This window comes from Quercus suber, unplaced genomic scaffold (genome assembly GCF_002906115.3).
Source record: "Quercus suber isolate HL8 unplaced genomic scaffold, Cork oak 2.0 scaffold_61, whole genome shotgun sequence".
Lineage (NCBI taxonomy): Eukaryota > Viridiplantae > Streptophyta > Magnoliopsida > Fagales > Fagaceae > Quercus > Quercus suber.
The window spans coordinates 1,455,613-1,472,235 of record NW_027069526.1 but is presented as its reverse complement, the minus strand read 5'-3'; the positions used below and the strand labels follow the sequence as shown (position 1 = coordinate 1,472,235).

Sequence of the window (16,623 nt, the reverse complement as noted above, 5' to 3'; positions counted from 1 at the left end):
GTAGATTAGCCCTTGGCAAGTATATATAAAGACTATATCCTATTTGGCCAAAGAATAAAATGATCAAATTTTGTAGTCTATGTAGATGAATGAACAAAAGGGGAAGTCTATTAGTAATATTTGATATTTTTTTTATTAAAAAATATATAAAAAAGCTAGTTAGATAAAGGGGTAAATGGATGGGTATGGCTCTCCATCTTCAAAAAAAAGAGGGGTGCCCTACCACATGGTGATGATAACCTTTATACAAAAAGTAGTACGGAGTACTACTGTTCTGGTATCCAATGAAACCAGTTCCAAAAAGCAAGGAATTCTCATAGAGTTTTCATGACAGTATAAGGCAGAGAGAGAGAGAGACACTAACCTTCTTGAATTCAAACGGGAGGAGAGCAGAGAGAGAAATTGATGGAGTTGGCGTTGTGTTGGGGGTGAAGAATAATGAGGAAAACGGGCGGCTATATAGTTTTAGCAGTGTGCATATGACTCAGAAATCTCTGAAATCAACGCCAGCATCTAACGGTATATACCAGCTTTTCCAATTTAGTAGTCAACGATTTCAGAGTCACAGCTTGGCTTTGCTTTCTCAACATAATTTACATCACTTTTCGGAGCAAGTTCCTCGTTATTTCAGTGTAGACTCTAGACTTTTGAAGAATTTAGGTGCATTTATTTATATCACTTTAAATTGATTATGATTATTATTAAGATGTATAATTATATCCTTCTCAAAAAATAAAAATAAAATTATATCTATCTGTGGGAGTGAACAATGAAGAAGATAAGACTTCCGTACCCTTCTAGTTTGTCATCTACCCATGTACAAGATTACCCCAAATTTTTTTAATGTAGAATCAGCATCAATTATTAAGTTGATTATGAAAGGTTAGGAAAAGTAAAAAAAATTCATATGATGATTGTGATCAACCATCCACACCCCTTTATCATTATTTGAATAGAAATAATACACGCATAAATATTTTTCTTAATGAAAATACAGATAAATAAATTTAGTTCTCATAAAATTATGTGGCCACATGTATAAGATGCAAGAAGAGTGGATTTATACCTTCATATCTATATTTTCAAAACCATTTTTGATAAATTTATTTAAGGATGGTTTTGGAAATTTATACTACATCCGTCCCACTTTGTTTGTCCTCTATTCTATTTTGGGATGTCCCAAAATATTGTCATGTTTCTAAAAATAAAAGTCATTAATTTACTACTATTCCTATTATACCACTATTTTATTAATAATTCAATTTTTTGATAAATTTATTTAAGGGTAGTTTTGAAAACTTATACATTTTTAAAAGATAGACAAAACAATAAATAATGTTCCTTTAAAAAGTTTGACTTTTCAAACAGGACAAACAAAGTAGAACGGAAGGAGTACATTTTTATGCAGTAGATAAGACAATAAATGAATTTCCCTTAAAAAGTGAGAAATTATTGAGTACTCCTAAAGTATCATAAATGCATACACCCCCCTCTTACATAATTATGATCCTACTATGCATTTATGATACTTTGAAGTATTTAATAATTTTTCTTAAAAAGTTGGATTTTTGAAATAAGACAAATAAATTGGGACAGGGAAAATACATGTTATGTGAGAATACATAATGGTGAAAAGTCTATGACGAATGATGCATGACCGTTCTAGCATGATCCATATTGCTTGTTGGTTAATTTCTTTTTCTTTTTTTAATACCTTAATGCATACCATGATAGTTATGTGAAACAAAAAATTTGTATTCTAATCCCAAAGAAAAGTCCTCAAAGTTATATTTATCATTTGCCTATTTTAGGTAAGGGGTTATTTATTTTAATTAGTTGGAAAACGGAAATTATAGTCATTATGCATTATAAATCTCTTGTTTACTTCAGCATACAAATAGAGGAATATATATTGGTGATGTAAGCAAACCTAGGGAGGACAATTAAGGGTAGCTGATGATAGAAGTTATAGAAAATATGACACCAAGTGAGGGTTTGGATACAGAATTTTGTTGCGTTGCGTTTTATAAGTTGCGTTTTCAGTTTTTTTTTTTTTTTTTTTTTGCTTTCACGCGGTTTAGGAGAAAGAATTTACTGTGCAGGGACAAAAAACAATGTTCACGCACTGTTCCGGTATTATTCATGTAGAAGAAGAAGGAGTGGTTTGGTTTTGGAGCTCAACTCCATGACTGATATTCTGCGAGTCTCAGACTCAGACTGACTGAGCTCTATAAGTTCAACGAACAATACTTTTCAATTCAATGAACCAAAGTCGAAGATTATATAAATAAACAAACATGCTTTCAATGTTTTCTTATTTTAAGGATAAATAAATTGAATGCAACTACTACACCTAAAAAAGTATGTATATTACAAAGATTCTCTTCTTCTTTTTTATATTGAATGCAACTACTACACCTAAAAAAGTATATATATATATATATATATATAAAAGCCCACCGCCAGGCGGCATATGGCTCCCTTCTTTCTTAAGGGCTGACCGCATGGGTACGTACAAATTTCGTTGTACCATCCCACTGTCAACTCCCGGGACCTGAGCTCGGAACAAATGAGTTTTTGGGCTTTCGCCCCTCTGGACCCACAACCGCTATGCACGAATGTGGAGGAAGGTGATCACACACATTACGGTATATCCTTTCTTAGGCCAAAGGCTTATAAGGCAAGGGTGGGAGGCGTCTCTCCCCGACGTGGGATTGAGCAAATTCGTGCGGGTGGAACGTAGGTTGATTCTTGCCCATCCCAAAGCGAACAATACCTGATTGGGGGCCAAATGAAAGTCCTCCCACATTAGTTTTTTACTTAAAACTCAATATATTATACCAAATGTAATAAAATCTTAATTAAAATCATAGTTGAGTTAGATTTTCAAATGGGTATTAGAATAGATTAGGTGTGAAATTGTGTTTATTCTTTAATATATGATAAGATGATGTAGCATGTTAAGACTAGAGGGTGTACAATTTGAGTTTCCACCATATCTTTGCAGAATTTTATATATGATCATCCATCATTTGGTGACTCAATCCATATCCTAAGATACAGATTACTATGGCCCTTCTAGGCCAAAATTTTAATATATGAATATTATAAATGAACATCAAGCCTTAGGGGTCAAATGTCAGTTTGTAACCAAAAGAAAATTATATAAATTGACTAAAAAATATAGCTGGTGCAAAATTTTCAAGCAACAATTTTATACATGATCATCCATTATTTGGTGACTCAATCCATATCCTAATCTGAATTGAGATACAGATAACTATGGCCATTACTTCCAAGCCAAAATTTTAATATATATTTTTATTATAAATGAACATCAAGCCTTTGGGTCAAATGTCAGTTTGTAACTAAAAGAAAATTATACAAATCGACTAAAAAAGATTACTGGTGCAAAATTCTCAAGAACAATTTTATATATGATTGATGAGTCCAGAAATATCATTAAGGTCGTCCATTAATATGGATGACCTTGCATCATTAGTAGGCCATCCAAAATAACCGCTCAACATATTCAATAACGACAATCAAAGGTCATAAACTCTCATCAAGACAAAGAACGTTACAATCAAGGTAATAATCACCCTAAATTATGTACAACAACTACCTAAGTCACCTATAAAAGGGACAATCTGTCTCACTAGCTATGATATATCAAAAACTACTACAAAACACTGTCTAAATACGAAAGATATGAGTGAATACTAACTTAAGCATCGGAGGCTCCCCCATCGGGCACAACCCGGTGGTCGCTTCGATCTATCTCTCCTTTATTTTGCAGGTCCTATGAGATCGTCTAATACTTCGGATTGGATAAGTGATCCAACTGACGATTTTGGCATCATCAGTTTGGCACCGTCTGTGGGGAAGATTAGCCATTAAGCTCTTCCTGCAACAAAGGGTTACTCTTTTTCAATTTGGAGTAATGGATGGTAAAGTACAGTACCAAATAACCCAAAATAACACTCCAATCAAGGAATCCTCCCATCTGAATCTCTAATACACTATTGGAGCACCTTCATCGTTTTGCTGGTGAAGGGCGCATGTAAAAAAAAAAACCCTTCTTATAAGTGGGTGTTAAATGGATGCATTCCATGGGCTAACCCACTAATCCATCCATTGAGTGTAATCGTTCAGGTACGTTTGACGGTTTGATTCTCCTTATACTAATATTTCTATTTGGTAGAATTATGTTTTGCCTAAGATTTTATAGTCTCACCTCTTAGGTGACTCCAAATAAGGCATAAACAATTTTTGGAAACAATTATGTTATAGCTATCAGATCGTGTATTTACAATTTGGTATTGCATAACTTAATTTTAGGCTAGTATTCTAGAAAATTTGCTTAAAAACGAATAGTCCCAGTTAAGCAAAGCACCTATAAAAAAGGTCAACTATGGAGACAATGGATACATGTATAACAATTCAATTTTTTTTAGAAATTTACCATAATCGTCACTACACCAAAAATAGTGAATAATTTCACAAGAATAGTGTAAATCTCATATTACTTATTTCAAATAGTCACAGAAATCACAAGAGGAATAAAAAAATTTTGTGGCCAAAAATTAGCGAAATATTATGATCTTGAATCCGATTTATGCCATTGGAAAGGCTTTTACTACCTTTCCTAATATAACAGATTGTTTTTATTTTCAATTGATATATTAATAACACCCTTATTGATGTTCATGCATTATGACATTTTATATCACTATTTTTCTTTCCTAATAAATCTTGTAAGATAAAGAAGATGGAAAGCGAAATATTATTTCTTTACCAAAAATAATACTCCATAAATCTTAACTTTCGGCATGTGAGAAAAGTGAAACTGAAATGTATTATCTTAATAGTATTATAGTATGTCATAATTCTAAGCATTAAAGAAGCAAATTCATATCTCATTGCCTTTTCAAGTTTGAGAACCCCAATTTTAGACCAGAAATTATTCATACATATTTTCAGAAATTTGATTTATATCTCAATAAAGCTCTTCAACAAAGAAAGGAAATAAATGTACTTTTCTACATTTAGTTCCGTAATGAAAATTATGGATCTCGTTAATGTTCCTTAGACGGTATTCACATTAAATTCGTCATTTGAGGTCAATCAACAAAAGCTCTTGGAAAGGTCCAAAACACACATATTGCCTCCCATGGTTGATGCTTCGTGGACTTTTATTTCCACAAGGAAGACTAGTTCAACAACAAACCATTGATAAAGCTATGTAATTTACACTTAGTAGAAAGTATGTGGACTGCAAAGAAATTATTACTCAATAGTGAAAGAAGCAGCAAAGCATAGCAGGTATGTTCATAATTACACTCTCTTGTCATGTTTCAATATCTACTATTTACGCAACATAGTAGGGCCTTTTCTTTCTTAATGCATTTTGATAAGATTGGAAATAAGGAAGTCAAATATTATTGTGCATGATAATGTATCATAACTTTAGGCATTTAAGAAAAATGAAGCCGAAACTTTTTTTTACTAAAATTATGATCTTAAATATAGGCATTAAAATAGGAAAGAATACCTTAATTGCTACAACCTACACACTTCAAAGAAAGTCAATGGCTAAGAAGCCAGGATGATCTCTTTGAAATCTTTGTCATTAAAGCCAAATATATGTCATATATTGTGGCCTTAATATCATAATTATGGCCATTAAAGGGTTTCATTACATTTTCTACTATAACTAAAACAATCCGTTTGTGCCATTTTATGTGTCAAATTAATGCTATGCTAAAGAAGGAATATAAATGATAAACAACAGAAGGATAATACCTTGGTTGATAACTTGATATTCATGAGTAGCAAAGTTGTGTCATAGGGCCATCCCCCAAATTTATATTTGTATTTATTGATAACAACAGTAAAAGATGAAAGTATAGAAATAGAAAAAATACACTCTCTACAGTTATGAATGAGTTATTGGTTCATCGACTGACTAATGACACATTAAAAAAAAAAAAAAAAAAATCCAAAAAGATTTAAAAGAAAGCTTAAGAAATAAAATGCATGAATGGCCTATTTGGCCTTGCGTACAGAATAATTTTCAAAGTGAATGCAAGGTAGGACTAGGGTTGAAAGGCCCAAAGAATTACAAACTTCAGTCCTTATAGAAAAACTGCAATAGTTAAGCAAAAATCATTTTCAAAATATTATGAAATTTTTACCTTGAAATGTCCCACAATAGAACGAACAAAATTTACTATTCAAACTTTTCCATGTATCAATATATGTTGCTCTGACTTTGAGAATGGAGAATTTAAATGGTTCGATCTATACACAACCATGCGTTCGAGCATTCAAAGGGAAAAATGTGGGACTCTTACGGTGTCACAACCCACAAGTATGGTTCAATAGAAGTGGCTATACAGGTACGATGTTTTTATTTTATGCTCGCACTTGTGACATCACCAGAGTAAATACTTACTTACATATGTGATATACAAGCAGAGTTTACTGTCTCTAAATAGTAAGTAGTGTCAAATTGTTTCCATGTGATTCCATTAGACGAAAATTAGTTAAGGACCATGTGAATGCACCTTAAAGTAGTTGGCCAAATATATATTTTGACCCGAATGACATGTACTCTATATCAAGCTTACCATTTGAGAACAATCGAAATTATTTAGTATTTTTTGGAGCAAAGTGAAGCTAGTAAAGCTAAAAAAAAAAAAAAAAAAAAAGGATCAACAAAAAGCTCGACATGAAATAAATCATCCAGCAGAAAAAGGTCATGGACATGGACCTGCAATAATTGTTGAGAATATTGCAGATGTTTTCCTAGCAGGTTAGGTCCCTATACCTGAATTTCCTCTTATTTATATTATAACATTACTTGCTTTACTTAGAATAGAGCAAATTCTAAAAGTATTCAAACCACAATATGAGGGAAAGATATTACACCCTCCTTTTAGCAACCTTATTTATGGGTAATCTATTTCCCCATCGTAGTTGCTATTGTCTAGATAATTTCTATGTTAAGGGCCAAGAGTTGAACAATTGTATGCTTAAATAGTTGTTGACAGATTTCATAGTCAACTGATGGAGGGAACATATTTCATAAAAAGAAAGCAAATGAGACGGTAGGCTAATTCTGCATGCTTTATTGCCACAAAACTTGGCAACCAATGTGCACATGCATGTCATATGGGCTGGAATATATACAATAATTTATTCTCTTATTTGTTTACACCAAATTCCACCACTCTTTAAAATACTTTGCCAAGTGTTATTTAGTTGCATGCGAATAAGGTACTAGTTATGAAAATGATTGTCGGAAAGGCAAATTGCTAAATTACAAGATTAGTACAAACATGCACAATTGACACAAAAGGCTAGACAATTTCTTGCTAAAGTTAAAAGGCTTGACTAGTAATATCTACTCTAGCTAGTGTAACCTATTTTAGACTTTTGATCTCTAGCCGATCAAATGATCTTAAGTTCGTCCATTTCTTTTGCTATTCTACTATCGCCAAAACAAAGAAAAAAGTGGAAATGGTTGAACTACCTATAGAGCATGCACTTCATACATAAAAAGAAATTTTGAAGGGGATGTCATAATTTGACGAAGAAAAACCCTCAAGAAGAAAATAGAGATATATCTAAAAGTTGTGAAAATTCCATCTACATCACAAATGTCGAGTTTAACTCCTGTAAATTATGGAGTTGTACAAATCCAACAAAGAAGAGTTGTATAAGTAAGAGTTCAACGACAAGGAGTTCATCAAGAAGACTACAACAATGAAAAGATCGAGGTATTTACAAAGTAGTATCGAGATTTAAGGTCTTCTATTGAGGTAACTCATTTCTTTCTTTGTTTTTAAATTATCCATGAGATTATTTTATTGAAACTAAATAAATATCAAGCTTGCATGATCATTACAAATGTGTATGTGGTACATGTTGAAAATATTGCTATAAAATTATTACAATCATCACAATCAATATAACTATATTATTAGTAGCATATGTTTCATCGTCAAGAATCTGAGAAGTTCTATCAAGTCTCTTAAACTTAAAATGCTAGATGATCGTGTTCATGAGTCTCAATAAATTTCCGCTATCTCTGTCAACTCACCAAAATATTTTTAAATTGCTTTAGAGATTATACACGGTGCAAGCACCTAACAAAGACCAGCTTAAAGAAGCATATAGTCAAATAGCTTCAATTTTTATACTTCTCTATGATTCATATAGAATGCACTTTGTAAAAAAAAAAATGAAGCAAAAGAGATCTAGGCCTTAGACATGAAGTATCATGTTGAGCTTAAAAAATCTTGAAAAGAGAAGAGCTTGTCATCTTAAAAAGAGAAGAGCTTATCAAGAAGATCCTAGTAATGAAAAGATCGAAGTATGTGACAAAATAATGTCGTCATTTAAGACAGATCACAAAAAAGGTAAAACTCTAGGATTATAAGGAAATAAGAAAAAGGTCCACCTAGGCTATTGGTAACTTACTATTTATATATGAATTGTTCTAAAATTCTTGTTTAACCAAGTCTTGGCAAGTGCATGTGCTACTTAATGCAGATATCAACATGGCCTCAAGAAGGTCCAAAACGACATAGCCTGGGTTTGGATACAGCGTTAAGCTGCGGCGCGTTTCATCTCTCGCGTTTTCTCTTCCTTTTTTTTTTTTTTTTTTTTTTTTTCTTCCGCACTTGTTGACTTTGGGGACAAAAAGTACTGTGCGTGTACTGTGCGTGCACTGTTCACGCACTGTTCACGTACTGTTCACGTCATATTTAATATTAAAAGTGGATCCCACAACACTATTCACACATTTAAAAATTATTTTGCTACAGTGTTTTCAGCAACAATCAGTTTTTATCAACTTTCAGCAACAATAAGTGCTATCCAAACGGACCCATAGTGTCAAGGAATCTTTCCAACAATAAGTGACAAGATTCCTTAAATGGATGTAAGTCGCAAAAAATGGCTAAGTGATAAGATTCTGTCAAGACGGATGTAAATCACTGACAAAGTCTAAGTGACAAGATTCCTTAAATGGATGTAAGTCACCAAAAAATGGCTAAGTGAGCTAAGTGATAAGATTCCGCCAAGACGGATGTAAATCACTGACAAAGCCTAAGCGACAAGATTCCTTAAATGGATGTAAGTCACCAAAAAATGGCTAAGTGATAAGATTCCGCCAAGACGGATGTAAATCACTAACGAATCCTGAGTGACAAGATTCCTTAAATGGATGTAAGTCACTAAAAAATGGCAAAGTGGTAAGATTCCACCAAGATGGATGTAAATCACTGACGAAGTCTAAGTGACAAGATTCCTTAAATGGATGTAAGTCACCAAAAAATGGCTAAGTGATAAGATTCTCCCAAGATGGATGTAAATCACTGACGAAGCTTAAGTGACAAGATTCTTTAAATGGATGTATGTCACCAAAAAAATAAAAAGAAAAGGACAAGATTCCACTAGACAGATGTAAATCGCTGACGAAGTCTAAATGACGAAGCCTTGTAACTGGATTTAAGTCACCCAAAAGTGGCTAAGTGGCTAAGTGACTAAATACCCTTAGACAAGTGTAAGCAGACAAGGATTCTCACACAAACTCAAGTCACATGCAAATCAAGAATATCAAACGTGGCAATCTAAAAATGAATAAAAGAAGAAGCATCGAAGTAATAAAAAATGGTCGTCCAAAAAAATCATCTTGCCCTTCAGCAGTGATAAAAAATGGTCGTCCAAAGAAATTAGCTTGCTCTTCAGCAGTAAAAAAAAAAAAAAAAAATGATCGTCTAAATAAATTAGCTCACTTTCAAGATTAAGCTATGATCCCTCAAATGTCCAAAAAGACCTTCAAAAAGCAGATACTAAGAAGTCATCACAGAAATACTAACATTCCTGAAGAAGAAAGTAGTTGAAGATAAAGAAGCCTAAATCTAAACAAGTCAAGAATATTCCCTAAGCCTGACCAGCATAAAGCAAAATCAGACTTAGGAATGGGGGGCAACTGATGAGTCCAGAAATATCATTAAGGTCGTCCATTAATATGGATGACCTTGCATCATTAGTAGGCCATCAAAAATAACCGCTCAACATATTCAATAACGACAATCAAAGGTCATAAACTCTCATCAAGACAAAGAACGTTACAATCAAGGTAATAATTACTCTAAATTATGTACAACAACTACCTAAGTCACCTATAAAAAGGACAATTTGTCTCATTAGCTATGATATATCAAAAACTACTACAAAACACTGTCTAAATACGAAAGATATGAGTGAATACTAACTTAAGCATCGGAGGCTCCCCCATCGGGCACAACCCGGTGGTCTCTTCGATCTATCTCTCCTTTATTTTGCAGGTCCTATGAGATCGTCTAATACTTCAGATTGGATAAGTGATCCAACTGACGATTTTGGCATCATCAATGATCATCCATCATTTGGTGTATCATTCTATATCCTAAGATCCAAATCGAGATATTGATAAATATGGCAATGATTTCTAGGCCAAAATTTTAATATATAATAATATATATTTTTATTATAAACTAATCTCATCACATGCGCTCCGCACGTGCGATGATGCTCTTTTTTCATATATATTTTTTGAGTTCAATGTAATTTTTCAATTTTAATTTATCAGTTGTTAGTAAAGTTACACATAAATGGAGTTTTAAGAAATTTAAATTTAGGATTTGAAGTAGAGTAAGTTATTGGGTTTAGTGTGTGCTGTTTTTAGAAAAAAAAATTATCAAACGTGCATGAGATAATTTAAATAGAGAGCATGCTAATTTTTAGAAGAAGAGTTTCTCTGGTATTTTAAAATTTTTTTTTTGAATTACAATTTTAACGCTATTTTTTTTTTTTTAAGAATAAGGATTATCTAATCAACTTAGGGGTATTTTTGACATTTTATTAAAATCATAACTAACTTTCTGAATTCTCTTAATATATAGAGATGAAAATCAAGCATTTGGGGTCAAATGTCAGTATGTAACTAAAAGAAAATTATATAAATTGACTAAAAAAGATCACTGGTACAAAATTCTCAAGCAACAATTTTATATATCATCATCCATCATTTGGTGTATCAATCCATCACTTGATGCATGATGCATCTACACATTAATTGTTATAGTCATAATTCATGAACATTGACATTTACATAAGATGTGTCTTTTGTTTTTGGTAATAATTTAATAGTTACAACAAATGAATGATAATTTGAACTCTATATATTTTAATCTTATACACTAAAATAATACCAACTAATTGAACTATAAAACTCGTCTTCTAAACCATTTAGTCAATACTTTTATTTATCGTAAAGGGTTGGACAATATATTAGCGATAAGATGCAATTGGGAGCCATTGCTTTAAAATTTATGTCCACGTCAAAAATTTAAAATACTTCTAATTAACGTGACGCATACCCAAAATATCAAACCATATTGGCTAGGAGTAGTTGCCTTAGAAATTTCGAAGGCAATGTCCTATGCCAAAAACCAAAAACCCTTAAATCAAGCAGATGTAAACCACGATTCATTTCAAGGTGTAACGTCCGCAAAACACTTTCCTCTTGATAACAACCATCTAGGTTTTCAAACAGATAAATCGTCTTAATCAATTAATTCCGCGTGGTATGTAATATATTTTTATGGGTAGTGTGCTACGTGGTAGATACTACATTTTCATTTCAAGTCCACCACTTTCTTTCTTTTTTAGAATGAATTTAAGCCTACCACTAATATCATTATTTTATTTATTATTAATAGTTTTTGCTAGTTTTGTTGAAAAATGCTGTGCTTGTAGCTTTATGCTATTTTTATATATGGTTAGTTTGCTTTCCTCAATGTGAGCTCGCTTGCCTCTTTCTGTGTCGTATCCTTATTTTTACACAAGGAATTTTTTTTTTTTTTTTTCTCCATGTGCAACTCTGTTTCCCATCTTTAATTAAGGGGTGCACTTCAATCTCATTTAAAATTTAAAATCGATAAAAATTTCTCTTAAAGTGTTGGAAATTCGAAAGATACTATCTGCCGTTATTAAATTCCATTAACAATTGTTTCTTAAAAAAAAAAAGAAAAAAAAATCCATTAACAGTTGTGCAGATGAGCTAATGATAGTGAGTTCGTTGTTCACATCTTGTGGTCCTTTGAGGAACAGTCTTAGTTTTCTATTTATTTCTGTTTGCTACCGTTTGTACCGTTGTATGTATATATATTTGTATATATATATATATATATATCCCAATTTGATGTTAAAACATATTACAATATCACAACAACTTTGTATATTTTATGTAGCCGGCAACGACAGAAATGCAACGGAGTAAAAAATTACGTGTGAAAACTCAAAACAAGTGCGGCCCCCTGAACTCAACCACAATGTCAACATCTATGGACTATGATACTTTGATGATTACATGATATGCAAAATCCAATGGCAACATCTATGATAGCTTAATTTAATATGTTTATGAATATCTATTCATTGGGAAAAAATACATACCAAAGCTGAAAAAACTTTTATTTGTTTATAAATAAATAAATAAAAACAATTACTTTTATAAGTTAACCAACCTAAAAAAACCTAAATATAAAGAAATTGAATGGTTGGTAAAGCTTATTTTGGCTTCAAATTATGTTCGACCAGTTATTAAATTATTGCTTCGTATGAGAGAATTTATGATTTTTTTTCACCTAAAAAAGTATATATATATATATATAAAAGCCCACCGCCAGGCGGCATATGGCTCCCTTCTTTCTTAAGGGCTGACCGCATGGGTACGTACAAATTTCGTTGTACCATCCCACCGTCAACTCCCAGGACCTGAGCTCGGAACAAATGAGTTTTTGGGCTTTCGCCCCTCTGGACCCACAAGTGCTATGCACGAATGTGGAGGAATGTGATCACACACACTACGGTATACCCTTCTTTAGGCCAAAGGTTTATAAGGCAAGGGTGGAAGGCGTTTCTCCCCGATGTGGGATTGAGCAAATTCGTGCGGGTGGAACGTAGATCGATTCTTGCCCATCCCAAAGCGAACAATACCTGATTGGGGTTAAGATAAAAGTCCTCCCACATTAGTTTTTTACTTAAAACTCAATATATTATACCAAATCTAATAAAATCTTAATTAAAATCATAGTTGAGTTAGATTTTCAAATGGGTATTAGAATAGATTAGGTGTGAAATTGTGTTTATTCTTTAATATATGATAAGATGATGTAGCATGTTAAGACTGGAGGGTGTACAATTTGAGTTTCCACCATATCTTTATAGAATTTTATATATGATCATCCATCATTTGGTGACTCAATCCATATCCTAAGATACAGATTACTATGGCCCTTCTAGGCCAAAATTTTAATATATGAATATTATAAATGAACATCAAGCCTTAGGGGTCAAATGTCAGTTTGTAACTAAAAGAAAATTATATAAATTGACTAAAAAATATAGCTGGTGCAAAATTTTCAAGCAACAATTTTATACATGATCATCCATTATTTGGTGACTCAATCCATATCCTAATCTGAATTGAGATACAGATAACTATGGCCATTACTTCCAAGCCAAAATTTTAATATATATTTTTATTATAAATGAACATCAAGCCTTTGGGTCAAATGTCAGTTTGTAACTAAAAGAAAATTATATAAATCGACTAAAAAAGATTACTGGTGCAAAATTCTCAAGAACAATTTTATATATGATCATCCATCATTTGGTGTATCATTCTATATCCTAAGATCCAAATCGAGATACTGATAAATATGGCCATGATTTCTAGGCCAAAATTTTAATATATAATAATATATATTTTTATTATAAACTAATCTCATCACATGCGCTCCGCACGTGCGATGATGCTCTTTTTTCATATATATTTTTTGAGTTTAATGTAATTTTTCAATTTGAATTTATCAGTTGTTAGTAAAGTTACACATAAATGGAGTTTTAAGAAATTTAAATTAGGATTTGGAGTAGAGTAAGTAATTGGGTTTAGTGTGTGCTGTTTTTAGAAAAAAAATTATCAAACGTGCATGAGATAATTTAAATAGAGAGCATGCTAATTTTTAGAAGAAAAGTTTCTCTAGTATTTTTAAATTTTTTTTTTGAATTACAATTTTAACCCTATTTTTTATTTTTTAAGAATAAGGATTATCTAATCAACTTAGGGGTATTTTTGACATTTTATTAAAATCATAACTAACTTTCTGAATTCTCTTAATATATAGAGATGAAAATCAAGCATTTGGGGTCAAATGTTAGTATGTAACTAAAAGAAAATTATATAAATTGACTAAAAAAGATCACTGGTACAAAATTCTCAAGCAACAATTTTATATATGATCATCCATCATTTGGTGTATCAATCCATCACTTGATGCATGATGCATCTACACATTAATTGTTATAGTCATAATTCATGAACATTGACATTTACATAAGATGTGTCTTTTGTTTTTGGTAATAATTTGATAGTTACAACAAATGAATGATAATTTGAACTCTATATATTTTAATCTTATACACTAAAATAATACCAACTAATTGAACTATAAAACTCGTCTTCTAAACCATTTAGTCAATACTTTTATTTATCGTAAAGGGTTGGACAATATATTAGCGATAAGATGCATTTGGGAGCCATTGCTTTAAAATTTATGTCCACGTCAAAAATTTAAAATGCTTCTAATTAACGTGACGCATACCCAAAATATCAAACCATATTGGCTAGGAGTAGTTGCCTTAGAAATTTCGAAGGCAATGTCCTATGCCAAAAACCAAAAACCCTTAAATCAAGCAGATGTAAACCACGATTCATTTCAAGGTGTAACGTCCGCAAAACACTTTCCTCTTGANAGGATGACTGGGGGAGTTGGGTCGACCAAAGGTTGCTCCGAGGCCTCTGGAAGTTGTTCTGGAGGAGGGGCATCAGCCTCTGGAAGCGGTCGAATGTCTACATCATAGAAGATATTCTCTGGCAGTCTTAGCTCTGAATCAGCGGGCACTCCAGCAGCGTCCAGCGCTTTGCCCCAGGTCAGATCACAGTAATCCCGAGCAACCGAGGCGAATTGCTCGGTGAGACCTTTCTCCGTTGTCTCCACTCCCAGCTGAAAGGACGCTTTCTTCTCTGCCTCGGTCGCCTCCTTGGCCTGCTGGGCGTTCCTCTGAGCCTCCTTGGCAGCCTCCTTAGCCTTTAGTAGCTCGGCGCGAAGCTCCTTCACGAGCTCCCTCTCGGCCGCCAAATTTTTCTTAGCGTCGTTCAGTAACTTGCGCTGGGCTTCGGCCTGGGTCTCAGCATTTCTAAGACCAGCATGGAAGCTATCCCTTTCATGGGTCACTCCCTTTAACTGGTCCGAGATCTGAGAGACCTCGTCCTTCAGGCTACCCAAGGCCCTTTCCGCTTCGGACCTAGCTTGGGCCTCGGCTTGGACTTCCACATAGGCCTTGCGGTTCCATTCTTCGGCCACGTAGACCTGCTGGGTGATCTAAACAAATAAGGTAAGTGTTAGCACATAAACATAGAAAATCAATACTATGACCGAGGAGTTGAATGAATATACTTACCATGGCCAAATCCCTCTTCAAGGACGTAAAGAGTTCATACTGGCTGAAACGCCTATATGACTCCATGTCTTGGGGGAGGAGTAATGGTTGTTGCAGCGCTTCGGTTATAAGGCCAGCCCTACCCCCATCATAATTTCTGATCGAGGTCTCCCAGGAAAAAGGGACACCGTCAAGTTCTAACCTGGGAGACCACGTGCATTGCCCTCGGCGCACATCGGCCATTGGGGGCTCCTCTCTTCTCTCTATAGATGAGGCCCTTTTGTTGCGGTGGTCCTTTGCCACCTTCTGTTGCTTAGCCTTTGGTGGTAGTACCACCTCCCTATCCTCGGGCTCCATCGACCTCTTCTTCTTTAAATCCGATATCGGTTTGAAAGCCAGATCAGAAACCTGTGGTGGGGGAGGAGGTGGAGGCAGATTCACCGCCGGCTGAGAGGTCCCCATCCCCTTTACCTCAGTTTTGTTGCCCCTTTTCTTCAGGAGGAGTTTCAGGTCAGACATTTCTTCCTCCGAAGAGTCCTCGGGGACTGTAGTCAACAGTAAGGGTGGTCGGATGCAAGGTTGCCTGTCAGGTTCCTCCTCGGAATCTGAAGGTATTATCTGGACCCCTGCTTCAGTGTCCCCTTCAAATTTGAACTTATCGATTTGCTCCTCTAGTGAAGTGGATGAGGAGCTGACCCTTTCTCTTACGGCCGACAGTTCAAGGGGGACTTGTTGAACTGGTCAGATTAGCAGCGAAACGCCCTGGGGGTTGGGGTGTGGAACAGGTGCGAGGTCGTAGGGCGCCAAAATTTTTTTCCGAGCAACGTCTATACGTTGCAGCCTGTAATCACCTTGGGTGATGGCGTTACCCGCTGGCTAGATGTCGGCTTTTTTAGGTGTATAGCCGAGTATAAGAGGAATGGACCTCAGCTGTCCGTCCTCGCTGACGAATATCTCCGAGCGCAATAAGTAGTTGAGGGCGGGGGCGTTAATAAGGCTCAGCTGATAAGCAGTATGCACCTTATTTGAAACAAGCAAACCAGTCGGATCAAAAAAAAAATA

At 34.1% G+C, this 16,623-nt stretch overlaps 1 protein-coding gene across 1 annotated transcript; it reads right to left on the bottom strand.

The window, feature by feature from the left end:
• Positions 1–14,837: 14,837 nt before the first annotated feature.
• LOC111989478 (uncharacterized) lies at positions 14,838–16,080 on the bottom strand. The gene is made up of 2 exons (XM_065772670.1): positions 15,583–16,080; positions 14,838–15,503 (listed from the first exon to the last, which is right to left on the bottom strand). The coding sequence occupies exons 1-2, from the start codon at positions 16,078–16,080 to the stop codon at positions 14,838–14,840; spliced, it is 1,164 nt and encodes a 387-aa protein (XP_065628742.1).
• Between the last annotated feature and the right edge of the window lie 543 nt (positions 16,081–16,623).